Genomic DNA, 16,506 nt, shown 5'->3' on the forward strand with positions numbered 1-16,506 from the left:
CGATAACCCACATCTCCTGTTCAGGTCACCACCGTGGAGGGGTAAAGATCAACCCGGACCCCAGGGAGAGATCCTCCTTTTCCTCTCTATAAAATTGTCGGTGGATCTTGAATCTACCCAGCCTTACTCCCTTGAGACATGATGCCTCTGATTCGTTCCCCAATTCCCTGCTGATGTTTTCTCCTTCACGCATTTACCCAATTTCTTCTGATAGTTTTCTATTGAATTTCTGATTAGTTCCCTGTCAGGCAATGCATTCCAAACATCGCACCTACGTTCTGCTTCCTGTGGCTTTTGGGTTGTAAACACTGGGTGACATGGTGGCTCAGTGGTTAGCGCTGTTGCCATACAGCATCAGGGACCTGGGTTTGATTCCCGCCTCAGGCAACTGATTGTGTGGAGTTTGCACGTTCTCCCCTGTGTCTGCGTGCGTTTCCTCCGGGTGCTCCGGTTTCCTCTCACAGTCTAAAGATGTGCAGGTCAGGTGGATTGGCCATGCTAAATTGTACTATAGTGTCTGGGGATGTGCAGGTTAGATTGCTTAGCCATGGGAAATGCAGGGTTTTAGGATAGGATTTCTGGGTGGGATGCTCTTTAGAGGGCCAGTGTGGATTTGATGGGCCAAATGGCCTCTTTCAGTACTGTGGTGATTCTATGATTCACTTCAATTTTTGCCATCTGGTTATGAAGCCTTCATTCACAGTATTGCAGAAAGAGACCATTCAACCCATTGTTCTGTACCAACCCTCCATTATGACTTGGTGCTGTATTTACCCCACACCCTTGTACATTGTTTCTATTTAAATAATTATTTAATGCCCCCTCAATTGACCTATCCTCCATCACCCTTCCAGGCAGTGTGTTCCAGATCTGAGCTACGAAAATGTTTTCCCCCCCCCCTCACATTGGAAACACATTTTAAAGCCATGTTCTTGATAATTTTACGACTGGGAATAGTTTCTCCCTCTTCTGTGTCCTGAAGACTGTCACTAGATCTCTGATTTCCTACCCATTTCAGTCGATGGGTGGCCAATTGATATTGCGCGTTCCACACTGATATCACTTGCCAGGAGCGGTGTGTACACAGACTGCGTTAACCCTAGGATGACCTGAATGTTCTCTTGCAGACCATTTCCAATGCGGAGCAGCCGGAGTGCCAATGATCTGCTGGACCCGAAAGACTTTGTGTTGCCGCCTGCGGATTACAACAGTGGCCCAACAGCCTCTGTGCCCCCTGCCCCACCTCTGCCATCCAGCCCCTCCACAAGGAGCCAGAGTCCAGCTCCTCCGAACCTGAGCAGCCGGAGGAACAGTGCGACCAGCCTGGCAGTGTCGGAGAGTGCCCAGAGCAGGGTGAGTTCTTGCAGGATCACTTTACCCTCTTTAATTCGGGGGGAGGACTTTCAGAAAATTCAGTGCGCTGCTAGCGGTGAAGGACAGAACTGGAGCCAATCTTTGCACATTTCTTTAAGCACTGGCTTTTTGCTTAGAAAATGGGCCATTCGGCCCTTCGAGCCTGCGCCACCATTCAGTGTGATCATGGCTGATCATGCGGTCCCGGCATCCCACTCCCCCTTTCTCTTCATAAGCCTTGATCCCTTTAGCCTCAAGGGCTATGCCCAGCTTCCTCTTGAATATATCTAATAAAATGGTCCCAACAGATTCCTGTGGGAGAGAATTCCACAGGTTCACAGCTTCCAGAGTGAAGACATTCTTCCTCATCTCAGGCCTGAATCGCTTACCCCCTATTCTTAGACTGTGACCGCTACTTCTGGACTTGACCAACATCGGGAACATTCTTCCCACATCTAGCCCGTCCAGTCCCATCAGGATTTTATATGTTTCGATGAGATTCCCCCCCTTAATTTTCTAAATTCCAGTGAGTATAAGCCCAATCGATGCAGCTTTTCCTCATATGTCAGTCCTGCCATCCCGGGAATCAGTCTGGGGAACCTTCAGTGTACTCCGTCAATACCAAGAATGTCCTCCCTCAGACTGGGAGACCAAAGTGGCACACAGTACTCAAGGTGTGGCCTCACCAAGGCCCCATATGAATGCAGCAAGCATCCCTCATCCTAGACTTCAATCCAACTGCTCTCGGGAGCTTACAGACTGAATGAGGCTGTAGGGAGATTACAGACTGAGTGAGGCTGTAGGAAGCTTGAACACTGAGTGAGGCTGTCGGGAGATTACAGACTGAGTGAGGGTGTAGGGAGATGGAATATTGAGTGAGGCTGTAGGGACCTCAGAGCCTGAGTGAGGCTGTAGGGAGCTTGCAGACTGAGTGAGGCTGTAGGGAGCTTGAACACTGAGTGAGGCTGTAGGGACCTCACAGACTGAGTGAGGCTGTAGGGAGCTTGAACACTGAGTGAGGCTGTAGGGAACTTACAGACTGAGTGAGGCTGTAGGAAACTTACAGACTGAGTGAGGCTGTAGGGACCTCACAGCCTAGGTGAGGCTGTAGGGAGCTTGAACATTGAGTGAGGCTGTAGGGATCTCACAGACTGAGTGAGGCTGTAGGGAGCTTAGAGACTGTGTGAGGCTGTAGGGAGCTTGAACATTGAGTGAGGCTGTAGGGACCTCACAGCCTGAGTGAGGCTGTAGGGAGCTGGAACACTGAGTGAGGCTGTAGGGAACTTACAGACTGAGTGAGGCTGTAGGGAACTTAGAGATTATGTGAGGCTGTAGGGAGCTTAGAGACTGTGTGAGGCTGTAGGGAGCTTGAACATTGAGTGAGGCTGTAGGGATCTCACAGCCTGAGTGAGGCTGTAGGGAGCTGGAACACTGAGTGAGGCTGTAGGGAGCTTACAGACTGAGTGAGGCTGTAGGGACCTCACAGCCTGAGTGAGGCTGTAGGGAGCTGGAACACTGAGTGAGGCTGTAGGGAACTTACAGACTGAGTGAGGCTGTAGGGAGTTTGCCTGTTTGTTTTTGTGAGTCAGTCTGTCGCCTGTCCTTTGGGACCTGTGTTTGCTGGCAAAGCCTTCTGATTGGATGGTTAGTGACGCACATTCTTCTCCCTTGGCTTGCAGAGAAAGTTTGCCTCGATTCTCCTGAACACAACCTCGCAGCCAGATTTCTGGTGGCTCCAGGGCAGCAGCTCATTCTGCTGAGAGGTGGGGAGGCTCTGTGAGGAAGCATGGCTGTTTGACCTCACTGCTTGCAGTGTTTAACCCTCTCCCAGTCTGCTCACTCCCACTGGTCGTTGCACAGTTCCTGATGTTGCACATTAAGGTGTAGACTCGATCTTCATTATCGGAGAGCCTTTATAATAACGTCTTTCAATATTTCACCAATCCAGTAGTGTTGCAGTAGTCACAGGGATATATCAATGCTGTGCCACTCAGGAGCTATTAGTACAACTAATCAATAGCTCAGTCAATCAGAGAGGCCTGTGGCACATTGGAAGTGTTCCTCCCTCTGGACTAGGTGACCTAGATTCAAGACTTACCTCAAGATGTCATGGCCATAGAGCAGGTCACTACATATTCAAACATGTAATTTTGTCAATAAAAAAAGCAATACTGATGAGATGGAGATTAGGGCATTCTGAAGATTCATAGAATCCCTGCAGTGTAGAAACAGGCCATTTGGCCCATCAAGTTCACATCGACCCTCCGAAGAGCATCACACCCAAACCCGTCCCAGTAACCCTGCATTTCCCATGGCCAATCCACCTAGCCTGCACATCTTTGGATTGTGGGAGAAAACAGGGCACCTGGGGGAAACCCACACAGTCACCCGAGGCTGGAATCAAACCTGGGTCTCTTGCCGCAGCGCTAACAACTGAGCCACCGTGCCACTCTTGAAGGGAATGGGCATTCCTCAGCTTTGGCGTGGAGCTGATGGCATAGCCACCAATGGTGGAGCATGGAGGGATTTCCAGGAGGCTTGAATTGGAGGAGAACAATGAAGGCAGTCAGGGGCTGAAATTCACAAAAACCCGACACGAAGCAGCTGAGTACTCGTAGCATTTTCTCATTTCATCCATCCTCCTCTGCCAGCCATTCCCTGTGACAGTTTGACTGAGATTAGACAGAATGCCAGATAGTGATTAATGTTGGGAATTAGTGTGCTGCACACACGCCTGCAGTTGTTATTAGCTGTCTGTGTTGAGCTTCTAAGTGCTCTTGGTATTATCCTGAGTCAAGTTCACATGTAGCTATGGAGAACATATTGATAAGAGACATTTGGTCCCAAGGTAGGTGCTACACCTGCGAAGAATGCGTTGATGGAGTTGTCACACTTTGAACGACCCAGCGCTTATTTTGAAACCGCTTGGAAAGCCAAACCAAAAAGCTGAACAGCTTGCAGATACAGCATGTGCTGAGAGAGAGTTAACATGGAGTATTTTATTTGAGGACTTTGAGCTTTCCTCCTGCTCTGTGCATGTGTTGCCTGATGTGAACTTCTCTCCCTCCTTGCCTGAGTGCAGTATAATGATAAGACAGATTCACAATTTAGCCTTAAAGATTATGGGCGGCACAGTGGCTCAGTGGTTAGCACTGCTGCCTTAGCAGCGCCAGGGACCCAGGTTCGATTCTAGCCTTGGGCGACTATCTGTGTGGAATTTGCACATTCTCCCCAGTCCCTTCTGGGTGCTCTGGTTTCCTCCCACAGTCAAAAGGCCGATTGGCCATGCTGAATTGCTCATAGCGTCCAGGGATATATGGTTTAACCATGTTGAATGAGGAGTTTATGGCAATTTGAGGGGATGGGTTTGGTGTGCTCTTCAGAGAGTCAATGCAGACTTGATGTGCCAAATGGCCTCTATCTGCACTGCAGATATAAATATAAGCACATACTCAAGCTGAATGAGCAATTTGTATGGCTTTGTCTGACTGAAGCATGACTGTAGTTTTGCGTGTTGCTTCTCTATCTCCCTGCACTGAGCATTGTGTCTAGGCTGTGGTGGTTTTCGAGCCACAGGCTACATTGGCCAGGCCAATCCATAGTTGACAGTCACATCCTTGACATGGGACAGAAGGAGAGAGGCTACAGCAGGTGGCGCTATTGCACTGTGTAAGACCATGAGATATTGAACGGAGTTGCCCATCACCACAATTCATCTACAAAAGCACATCGAGACTTAATATTCCTTACTCATGGCTGACAATGCTGGTGTTTTTTTTGTCCCTCACATTTGCACTGAAAAGAGGGGCACATGCATGGCATGTAAATCTACGTCGTTCCCTACAGCGATGCATTGACGTTTTTCTGTGTGGTGTGGGCTGGTGTTCTCTCTGCTGTTGGAGAGTTGTTGTTTGCTGTGTGGTGCCCGTGTCTGTGCTTACCACAGGGTGAGGAGGGTTCAACAGGTCTCCCCTCTCTTCCACCTCCCCGGTTGGCTGCAGCAAGGATTTATGTCCTTTCTACCGCAAGGTTGTACCTTTCTCCAATTATGATGCAGTTCAGCCATTTCCGCTGTAGCGAAAAGGCACCCATTTTACAGGTGAAAGGAAGACAATTTCTTTATCTATTAACCCCAAGAAAAATAATCACGTCAAGCACAGTAGCATAGTGAAAGAAGGATTGTGTCCTAGCGCAAGAGGAAAATGAAAGGAGCACACTGTTTAAAGTCCTTAGGGGTACTCTTGAGTTTTAAGAATTCATTCCAAGACCATGTTGTTTATTTGATACTTTGAACTATGAGCAATAGCGATTATTTCAGTCACAGAGTCATACAGCACAGAAACAGACCTTCCGGTCCAACCAGTCCATGCCTACTATGTTTCCAAACTAAACTGGTCCCAACTGCCTGGCCATATCCCTCCAAACATTTCCTATTCATTAACTTATCCAAATATCTTTTAAACATTGTAACTGTACCTGTATCCACCACTTCCTCTGGAAGTTCATGCCACACGTGAACCACCCAGTATAAAAAAGTTGCCACCTCACGGTTTTTTAAATCTTTCACCTCTCACCTTGAAAATGTACCTCTCATGATTTTAAAAACCTCAACCTCCAACACTCCAGTGAAAAGGTCCCAGTCCTTCCTGCCTATTTTTAGATCTCAGACCTCCATTTCTGGTGCCATCCTAGTAAGTCCTTTCTGAACTGTCTCCAGTTTAATAACATTCTTCCTATATCAGGGCGACCAGAACTGGACATAATACTCCAGAAAGGGCCTCACCAATGTCCTGTACAACCTGTGCATGATGTCCCAACTCCTATTCTCAAAGGTCTGAGCAATGAAGGCAAGCATAATAAACACCTTCTTAACCAAATTGATGCAAATTTCAAAGAATTATTTACCTGAACCCTTAGAGATCTACAACGCTACCCAAGGACCTTAGCATTAATTGTATAAGTCATGCCCCCTGTTTTTTTACCAATATAGAATACCGCACATTTACCCAAATGAAACTCCCATCTGCCACTCCTCAGCCCAATGCTTGGGGTCTGATGTTACTTTCCAGTTGATATTCTCACTGACCATTTTCCATCTTGAGAGGCTGAGAAAGTTGTTTTTCCTCCCGAGGGTTCCAGTTCTGCAGTCAAACATCCATCACCTCTGCTCTGCCAGAAACAATTGCTTGCAAAACAGACTGGCTGGCGTGTTTCCGTGTCTGAGTTTGTTGTCTCCCTGCTTGGTAATTGTGGGTGATGGTTTTTCCATTTATTGCCCATCCCTAATTGCCCTGCAGGACGTGGAAGGCAGTGCTGTTATGAAAGGAGTTGCAGGACTTTGACTCAGCAACAGTGAAGCAGCGCTGATATGTTTCCAAGTGGCTTGGTGGGGAGCTTTGGGGTGGCACAGTGGCTCAGTGGTTAGCACTGCTGCCTCACAGTGCCAGGGGCCCAGGTTCGATTCCAGCCTCGGGCAACTGTCTGTGTGGAATTTACACGTTCTCCCCGTGTCTGCGTGGGTTTCCTCTGGGTGTTCCAGTTTCCTCCCACAATCCAAAAGACGTGCAGGTCAGGTGAATTGGCCATGCTAAATTGCCCATTGTGTTAGTCAGGGGTAAGTATAGGGTAGGTGAATGGGTCTAGGTGGGTTACTCTTCGGAGGGTTGGTATGGACTTGTTGGGCTGAAGGGCCTGTTTCCACACTGTAGGGAATCTAATCTAAACTTGAAGGTGGTGGTGTTCCCATGTATCTGCTGCCCTTGTCCTCCTAGGGAATATGCAGTTGAAGTGGATTGGCCCTGTGACATTGCCCATAGTGTCTGGGGATATGCAGGTTGGGTCCACATAAACGATCCAGAAGAGGGCACTGTAAGTATGATCAGCAAGTTTGCAGATGACTTGAAGCTTGGTGGAGTAGCAGAAAGCATAGGGGACTGTCAAATAATACAGAAAAATATAGATAGACTGGAGAGTTGGGCAGAGAAGTGGCAGATGGAGTTCAATCCAGGCAAATGTGAAGTGATGCATTTTGGGAAGTCTAATTCTAGAGCAAATTATACAGTAAATGGAAGAGCCTTGGGAAAAGTTGCCGAGCAGAGAGATATCGGCTCAGGCTTGGAGGGCCGAAGGGCCTGTTTCTGGGCTGTAAATTTTCTTTGTTGTTCTTTCTCTTTGTTGATTGGCCCTGGGAAATTGCCCATAATGTTTGGGGCATATGCAAGTTGGGTGAATTGGCCCTGGGAAATTGCCCATAGTGTCCGGGGATATGCAGGTTGGGTGAATTGGCCCTGGGAAATTGCCCATTGTGTCCGGAGATATGAAGGTTGGGCGGATTTGGCCTGGGAAATTGCCCATAGTGTCCGGGGATATGCAGGTTGGGTGGATTGGCCCTGGGAAATTGCCCATAGAGTCCTCACTTTCTCTGAGTTTATTCATTGAACACAAGGAATCTGAATGGGTATACAGGGCGGCACGGTGGCACAGTGGTTAGCACTGCTGCCTCACAGCGCCAGAGACCCGGGTTCAATTCCCTCGTCAGGCGACTGACTGTGTGGAGTTTGCACATTCTCCCCGTGTCTGCGTTGGTTTCCTCCGGGTGCTCTGGTTTCCTCCCACAGTCCAAAGATGTGCAGGTCAGGTGAATTGCCTGTAGTGTTAGGTGAAGGGGTAAATGTAGGGGAATGGGTCTGGGTGGGTTGCGCTTTGGTGGGTTGGTGTGGACTTGTTGGGCCAAAGGGCCTGTTTCCATGCTGTAAGTAATCTAAGGGTTTAGAGGGATATGAGCCAAATGCTGGCAAATGGGCCTAGACTAGGTTGGGATATCTGGTTGGCATGGACGAGTTGGACCGAAGGGTTTGTTTCCATGCTGTACATCCCTATGACTGTATGTCTCAGTGTTTTATCCACCAATGGGGCCTTTTACATTCAAGGGACTGAGATATGGTTTGTGATATGGAAGGCAATGTGTTGTTGGTGGTGTTTGCATAAATGTCCAGCCTTTGCCCTTCCATGTAGTTGGGATTGGTGGCTTTGGGAGGTACTCATGAAGGAGCCTTAGTGAGTTGTTGCAGTCTATTTTGTCAATCGTACACACTGCTGCCCGTGTTGTGTGTGTGCCGATGGTGGAGGGAGTTCATGTTGAAGGTGGTGGATGTGGTGCCAGTGAAGTGGGCTGCTTCTTCCTGGATGGTATCAAGCTTCTTGAGTGTGTTGGCACTGCACCCATCCAGGCAAGTGGGGAGTATTCCATCACACTCCTCACTTGTGCCTTATAGATAGTGGACAGGCTTTGAGGAGTCAAGAAGTTAATTACTGATCATAGAATTCCCAGCCTCTGACCTCTTCTTGCAACCATCCTCTTTATATGGCTGGACTTGTTCAGTGGGGAGAATGTCACCCTCCCCCCCACCTTGTCTCAGTCAAATCCTTTGAACTCAGCACCGCCTTCCTAACCTGCAATCTTCTTCCTGACCTCTCCGCCCCCACCCCACTCCGGCCTATCACCCTCACCTTGACCTCCCTCCACCTATCGCATTCCCAACGCCCCTCCCCCAAGTCCCTCCTCCCTACCTTTTATCTTAGCCTGCTGGACGCACTTCCCTCATTCCTGAAGAAGGGCTTATGCCCGAAACGTCGATTCTCCTGCTCCTTGGATGCTGCCTGACCCGCTGCGCTTTTCCAGCAACACATTTTCAGCTCTGGACTAGTTCAGTTTCTGGTCAACGGTAACTTCAGGGAGTTGAAACTGAATATTAATCTATAGTTCTATTGAGGGGTCACCGGACTCGAAACATTAACTCTGTTTCTCTCTCTACAGATGCTGCCAGCGCTGCTGAGTTTCTCCAGCACTCTCTGTCTTTGTTTCATATGGAACTAAGGGTTTGGCAAAGAGAATATTCAGTTGGTGTGCTTTTTAAGGCTAGTTCAGGTAAAGGGAAGGGGGCAAAGGGCTGGTATTATTCAGTAGCTAGGAAGGGGAGACTCAAGTCATGTTTTCAGAAGTTATTCTTGATGTGACACCAAAATGATGATATCAGAGGGGCTGGGTGTAAGGGAGCTATCAAGATTGGTGGGAGGGGTGTTTACTTGTGTGAGTAGTTATGAAAACTAAATATTTGCGAAAAGCCCAACAAGAATTTGGTGTATTGTGAAACTTACTTTTTAAGTTGGGGTCTCAAACAGGACGCAGAATTGTTACAGCACAGACAGAGGCCATTCAGCCCAATGTATCCATTGCTAGCTCTCCAAAGCACCTCATGTTCCATTCCCCTTCTCCTTAACGGAAAAGGTGAGGACTGCAGATGCTGGAGAGTCAGAGTCAAAAAGTGCGGCGCTGGGAACGCACAGCAGGTCAGACAGCGTCCGAGGAACAGGAAAGATGACATTTCGGGCATAAGCCCTTCATCAGGAATGTGATGCCGAAACATCGACTCTCCTGCTCCTCGGATGCTGCCTGACCTGCTGTGCTTATCCAGAGCCATCCTTTTTGACTGCCCCTTCTCCTTAAAGCCCTACCCATTGCTCCTTTTCAAAGAACAGTCTAATTCCCTTTGGGGTACCTTGGGTTCACTTGCTTCCTCTGCACTCTGAGGCAGCGCATTCCATTCCTTAACCACTTGCTGTGGGAAACACTCTTAATATTTGTGTCTTTTACAATCTTCTTTAAACTTGTGCCCCCCCCCCCCCCCCCACCTCATTCATGATCCTTCCCTGAGTTCCTCCTATTCACCCTTTACAGTGCATTTTTTTCATCACTCTACATAATCCTTAGCTGCATAAAATCTTGAAGTTCCATTTCTGCAGGATATCTTAGAAACACACAAAGTGCAAGTTACTCATAAAAACCAGATGTTACACCAATCACCCACAATTTTAACAATAAATACTGCTGTAACTTTGTCATAAAATGTCTCTCTGATCTAAAAGAAAGTATTATGGCTCATAAACTACCAATAAATTTCTGAAACGGTGCAGGTGTACCTCTCAAAGAATCCAGAACTGCGGATTTGCTGTGTTAAGACCCTTCCCCCTAATGAACAGTAACTTTTCATATCTTCTTGTCTTCTTAGAAATTAAGTAGCTCCGACAGCCAACCAGAGCTCTTCCCAAGGTAAGACGTCTTCTCGAGAGTATAGGTAACATTTGAGACACATTTGACACAATCAATTGTCTAAATGTGTGAGAGCTGACCTTGAGTATGCCAGCCTTTGGCTGCCAAGTTTACTTGGTAACAGTGTTGTTCGACCATTGAAGTCATGCCAATCTCGTGTGTGTTAATTGGTGCGATGTTGCTACAGTTCTCTGTGTATCTTCACCTTTCCGTGCTGGTTTTTATCTGCTTCTCATACTCAGGCCCTTGCCTTTCTTCTCTGTCCGTCCCTTTCAGATAAAGATTGGCCTTTAGTGCTCATGCAATGTTCTGTGGTCGATCATTCGGAAATGCTCAATAAGTATGGCCGATAAGTAGGGCTGGCTTCAGGAATTAAATCTCCTCAAAATAGCATTTTTGAACAGCTCCCTTTTTGTAATTGTAAAAATGTAAGAGAAGGCTGTTTGATGGCCAGTCAGGTTTTAGCAATTTAGTTAACGAGGGGTATAAAAAAAACTGATAAAGTTGCCATAATGTGACCAGGGCTGCTCTCTCATAGAGAGAGGTGGGGTTTAACCTGAGGGTCACTACATCTCTGGTGAGGGGAGAGGTTGCGAAGGACATTCCTTTCTGGTAACCTCAGGCAGTGTGAGAATTGTCCCCAAACTGTTGGTATTGCTTTACATTACAAGCCAACTGAGCTAACTAACTCTATTTCTCTTGCTTACAGTGGTATATTTAAGGCTGAGAGAGGTAGGAGAGGAATAAAGGGTTATGGGAAAAGTTTAGATTCCCTACAGTGTGGAACCAGGCCCTTCGGCCCAACCAGTCCACACTGACTCTCCGAAGAGTAACCCACCTAGACCCATTTCCCTCTGACTACTGCACCTAACACTATGGGCAATTTAGCATGGCCAATTCACCCTAACCTGCACATCTTTGGACTGTGGGAGCAAACAAGAGCACTCAGAGGAAACCCACGCCGACATGGGGAGAATGTGCAAACTCGGCACAGGCAGTTACCTGAGGCTGGATTCGAACCTGGGACCATGGTGCTGTGAGGCAGCAGTACTAACCACTGAGCCACTGTGCTGCCAAGGAAAAGGTTAGGGATGTGTTGGATCAGCCAATATCCTATTGTCTGGTGGAGTAGGCTCAAGGGGCTGAATAGCCTACTCCTGGTCTTATATCTTACGGTCTTATGTTCTGAAGGACTCCCTTAGCGAGGAGTCTACTTACATTCCAAGTGGTCAGTATTGCATCACAAAGAAGAGCATATAGGATGAGCAATGGTAAGTGTAAGGATAGACCAATTAGCAGTGCGGGCTCATAGAGTCATACAGCACGGAAACAGACCCTTCAGTCCATCCAGTCCATGCTGACCATAATCCCAAACTAAGCTAGTCCTACCTGCCTGCCCCTGGCCCATATCTCCAAATGAGTTTGACTTTTCCATGTTGAGCCACAAAGAAGATAGTGGTGCATTGGCCAAGTCCCTGGCTAAGTAATCCAGAGATCTTGGGCTAATGGTCTCAGAACATGGCTTCAAATCCCACAATGGTAGCTCATGGACTTTAATATTCAATTAAAACAACTCAGACAGAAAGCTAGTTTCAGTAACGGTGACTGTAAGACTATCGTCGCCTGTTACTAAAATTCATCTGATTCAGTCATGTCCTTCAGAGAAGACAATTTCCTCACTAGATCTGGCCTACTTGTGACTCCAGACCCACAGCAATGTTAACTGCCCCCTCAAATAGCCAAGCAAGGCACTCAGTCCGAGAGGCAGTTAGGGCTGGGCAAACAATACTGTTCCTGCCAGTGTCACCCACACCGACGCTGCAAATGTCAAAGAAAACTACTTTTTTGTGAAGGAACCTGGATCTAGAAGACATGATTTAGAAAGATAAAGGGGTCTCTTATTTAAGCCAGTGATGGGGAGGAATTTCTTTTCTCAGGGGATTGTTAGTGTTTGGAGTGCTATTCCCCAGACAGCAGTGGAGTCTGGGACACATATTTTAATCAAGACTGAGTTAGAAAGATCTTTGACCTGCAGAGCTATCGGAGGGACAGGCAGGAAAATGGAGTGTAGGCCACATCAGATTAGCCAGGATGGTGAGGCAGGCTCAAAGGCCTACTCCTGCTCCCACATCTTGTGTTCTGACGAAATTTGGAAGAGGGGGTGAGAATGGGAGTGGTTGCTAATTAATTGTGTCTTTATTCACAGGGGAACCAATCCATTTGCCACTGTCAAGCTGCGGCCTACTGTTACCAACGACCGTTCGAGACCCTTCGTGCGATAAAAGTGAACAGTGTGGACATCTTGAAAAAGCAAGACAAATTGCACTTTAAACTGCGGGGGGAGAGCATAATCAGTAACTGTTGATTTGTTTTCAAACCTTTTTGGGAACTTCAGATGCCAGAGGCAAACACAAATATCTTGATTTCCACCGAAAAGCCATTCAATAAGAAATGTTTTAATGCTTCAGGAATTTTAATGAGTAACACACTGGTCACAGTAAACAGACAGTGAATGAGTCCACTGTCTTCTTCAGTGAGTCTTGATTCATTGAAGTCAAAAAGTGTGGTGCTGGAAAAGCACAGCAGGTCAGGCAGCATCTGAGGAGCAGGAGAGTCGACGTTTCGGGCATGAGCTCTTCATCAGGAATGTGAAGCTCCCAACTGTGAAGGTTCCTCATTCCCGATGAAGGGCTCATGCTCGAAACGTTGACTCCCCTGCTCCTCAGATGCTGCCTGACCAGCTGTGCTTTTCCAGCACCACACTTTTTGACTCTGATCTCCAGCCATCTGCAGTCCTCACTTTCTCCGAGTTGATTCACTGAACACAAGCGATGTGTTAATTATCAAGCACTGGGTTTTCAGTGGTGAGGGACTGGGTTTATGATGAGATTTAACTCAATTCAGTGGGCAGTGTGGGAATATTGCTCTTTCTAATTGGAGTGAGGATAAAAGAAGTTGTAAGAACGTAAGACATAGGGAATGGGAGCAGATGTAGGCCATTTGGCCCTTCAAGCCTGCTTCAGAACATATTTCTTAAATCAACCAATTTGGAAATGGCCAACACATCCTAAGGTGGGTCCTAAACCTGGGCTCTCTGCGGTACAAGTACACCGTTTCTGATATCAAAGTACAGTTGGGTGGGAGTCTAGATGGTTGTGATCAGCCCTCAGTATGTCTGGAGATCCTTCTGCCAATATTGCAACCAGCCTCTCCTTATACACTCACCAGGCAAAGCATTTGACGTGAGGGGTGAAGCTGCTTTGGGAAGATTGTAGGACTGTGGTCTCTGGTTGTGGTCTTGGCTCCACTTTCCTGTTAGCTTTCCCTCCCGCCCCCACCTCCCAAGAATCTATGACTCCCTTGACAATCAGAAAACGATTTCACTCAGCCATAAATAAATATTTAAGGGTCAGGCTTCTGTCACCTTCCACACTCTTTGCATCTCTATCTTAGAAAGGGGGCATCTTACTCTTGAACTGTGTCCCCACTGTTTAGGCTCCCCTGAAAGAGGAAACATCCTATGGGTGAAACAGTCTCCTCTGTGGTTGGCTCAGTGGTTACTGAGCCAGGGACCTGGGTTTGAATTCCATCCTTGGGCGACTGTCAGTTGTGGCGTTGGAACGTTGTGTCCTCATTTCCTCCCAAAGGCCAGTGCAGGCATGATGGGCAGAAAGGCCTCATTATGGGCTGTGTGAAGAGTAGGGAGGGGATTGGAAAAAATGGGATGGGCCAGAGCAGAGTGGAAGCGTGTGTTCCACACAGTCCAGCTACAAAAGCAGGCTTGGATGTTTTTCCTTCTCATTGATGAAACATTGATTGTGAATGACTTGCTAAGAATCAGTGCTTGCCTGAGAGTGGGAAGGCCGATTGGAAAGGAAGGACAGAGAAACTTGGGCCTGATTCTTTTGTATCCACAGAGGCCTATTGCCTCATCCAGGCTGAGAAAAAGTCAGTTTATATCCCGCTCTATTTTGTGATTTTTGAGCTGAGAGGGGGCCAGAATGCTGTAGAAAATGCTGGAATGTCTCAGATCTTATAGCATAGTGAAGCAGGCTAGAAGGGCCAAATGGCCTACTCCAGCTGTCAAGCCTTACATTCTCATAACATTTTTCTATCCTCACTGTAATCAGGAGCGATATAGCAATCTGAAAAGGGGGATAGAAACATAGCTGACATTACTGGTCAGCTTCTCTGTCAGGTGCTTCACCTGGTGAGTTTATGATGAGGGATGTGTTGGAATATTGGTCAAAGCTTCTGGGAGCTCGACATATAATGTGGGCGGATCACAACTCCCATCCAACTGCTGTTCGATATCAGAGGTGGTGTACCTGTACCTCAGTGAATCTGTCTTCAAGGAAGAAGATGCAACTTCAAGACCCCCCTCGGGATATGATGACTGTGTGATCGTCTAAATCGGTTGAGTTAACAAACTGAATTTGAGCATGTCAACACCATTCCAGAAGAGTTGCATGGCAGTTGGGTTGAAGACAGTAACTCTATATGACTTTTAAACCTAAATGCAAGATTGCAATTACATTGCAATTTTGTAATCCACAATTATAACAAGAACATGCTAGACCAGGCTTATTATTGTCCAAACTGCAAGTTATAGATTTAGACTTACGTTTGTTGTCACGTGGACTCAAGTATGGAGTACAAGAGTACAATGCAAAGTGTATCATGTCACCACATTTGACGCCATCTTAGATACAAAGTACCTAGATACAAAATCTCAGTTACAGAAATAGGAAAGTAAAGAAATAAGTTAAAAAGTTCAGCATTACAAGTCTTCTTAGTATAAAAATAGAAAAATAAAGAAATAAAGTTAAAGGATGGTTAGAAGAGATGGTAATCCCGTTGAGTGCATGTGGACAAATGGACAATAGAGGTCATTTCTCAAGGCATGCTATTTGTCTCCTGTATTTGGGAACACTCACTCCTTTTTGGCAGATTCCTGGGAAGCACCTGGGTAAACTGTACTCTCCAAACATTGACACTTGTTTTTCTGGAAGCTCTGTGGAGATTGGCTAAGAAAACTCTTGCCAGTATTGACACGCTGACTGAAAGAGAAGTAATCAAGTACAATAAAGGTTCAGTAGGTTAGCATTTGGGGCAAGTTACGGGGATTAGGAAAATGGATGAACTAATCCAGCGTATTAAGGTTGCTTGGAGTCAGATATGTTAGCAGTACAAACTTGGCACAACCAGAGTAGAGAGGGTTATAACAAATGGTCATGTCCCAGAAAGATTCCTGCAGGGCAGAGGAAGGATAGCACTCCAGTCTGAATGATGCCCAGTGTAAATGCTTCCTTTATCTTGAATGGAAGCCTTAATGTACCCCCTTAGACATTGTACTGGGGCAACAACCAGGTAAGATATTCCAGTCAACAGCGGTTAGATGTCCCGTCAAAACAAGATTAAAGACACAGCAATTTGCCATCTACTTACTTCCTGGTTTGTGCACACGTGCCCTGGTATTAATTTACTATTCAAACATTGGAGCTGAGCGGAATTGGGGTGGCTCAGTGGTTAGCACTGCTGCCTCACAGCACCAGGGACCCAGGTTTGATTCCAGCCTCGGGCGACTGTCTGTGTGGAGTTTGCGCATTCTCCCCGTGTCTGCGTGGGTTTCCTCCCACAACCCAAAGATGTGCAGGTTAGGTGGATTGGCCATGGGAAATTGCCCAAAGTGTTCAGAGATGTGTGGGTCAGGTGGATTAGCCATGCGGGTCGGGTCTCGGTGGGGGTCTCTTTGGAGGGTTGGAGCAGACTTCACGGATAGAATGGCCTCTTTTCATTGTAAGAATTCTATGATTGAATAGAATCACATCTACTTTAGGTGATTGATACATTCTGATAATGTAACACCATGTAAAAAGTAGCATGAAAATTAGTGTTGTGTAACAGCTCAGGGAGATGGATTTTTCCCACGGGAAGAGTATATCTCCCTTGTGTCTGTATTAATAAATATTGGTGAAGCTTCCAAATGTTTCTCTGTTTTTCAATGGGTGGAGGTGACTAAAGAGAGAACCTCCCATCAACAG

General features: G+C 46.9%; 1 protein-coding gene across 1 annotated transcript in view; it reads left to right on the forward strand.

The window, feature by feature from the left end:
* The window catches only part of LOC140488944 (BAR/IMD domain-containing adapter protein 2-like 2), a 63,315-nt gene extending 50,344 nt beyond the window's left edge, over positions 1 to 12,971 (forward strand). The window contains exons 12-14 of the mRNA XM_072588168.1: positions 1,128 to 1,353; positions 10,422 to 10,462; positions 12,669 to 12,971. Coding sequence (XP_072444269.1) covers positions 1,128 to 1,353; positions 10,422 to 10,462; positions 12,669 to 12,744 — 343 coding nt within the window. The 3' untranslated portion in view covers positions 12,745 to 12,971. The remainder of the gene's footprint in view (positions 1 to 1,127; positions 1,354 to 10,421; positions 10,463 to 12,668) is intronic.
* Positions 12,972 to 16,506: the final 3,535 nt, after the last annotated feature.

This window comes from Chiloscyllium punctatum, chromosome 18 (genome assembly GCF_047496795.1).
Source record: "Chiloscyllium punctatum isolate Juve2018m chromosome 18, sChiPun1.3, whole genome shotgun sequence".
In the NCBI taxonomy this organism is placed as follows: Eukaryota; Metazoa; Chordata; class Chondrichthyes; order Orectolobiformes; family Hemiscylliidae; genus Chiloscyllium; species Chiloscyllium punctatum.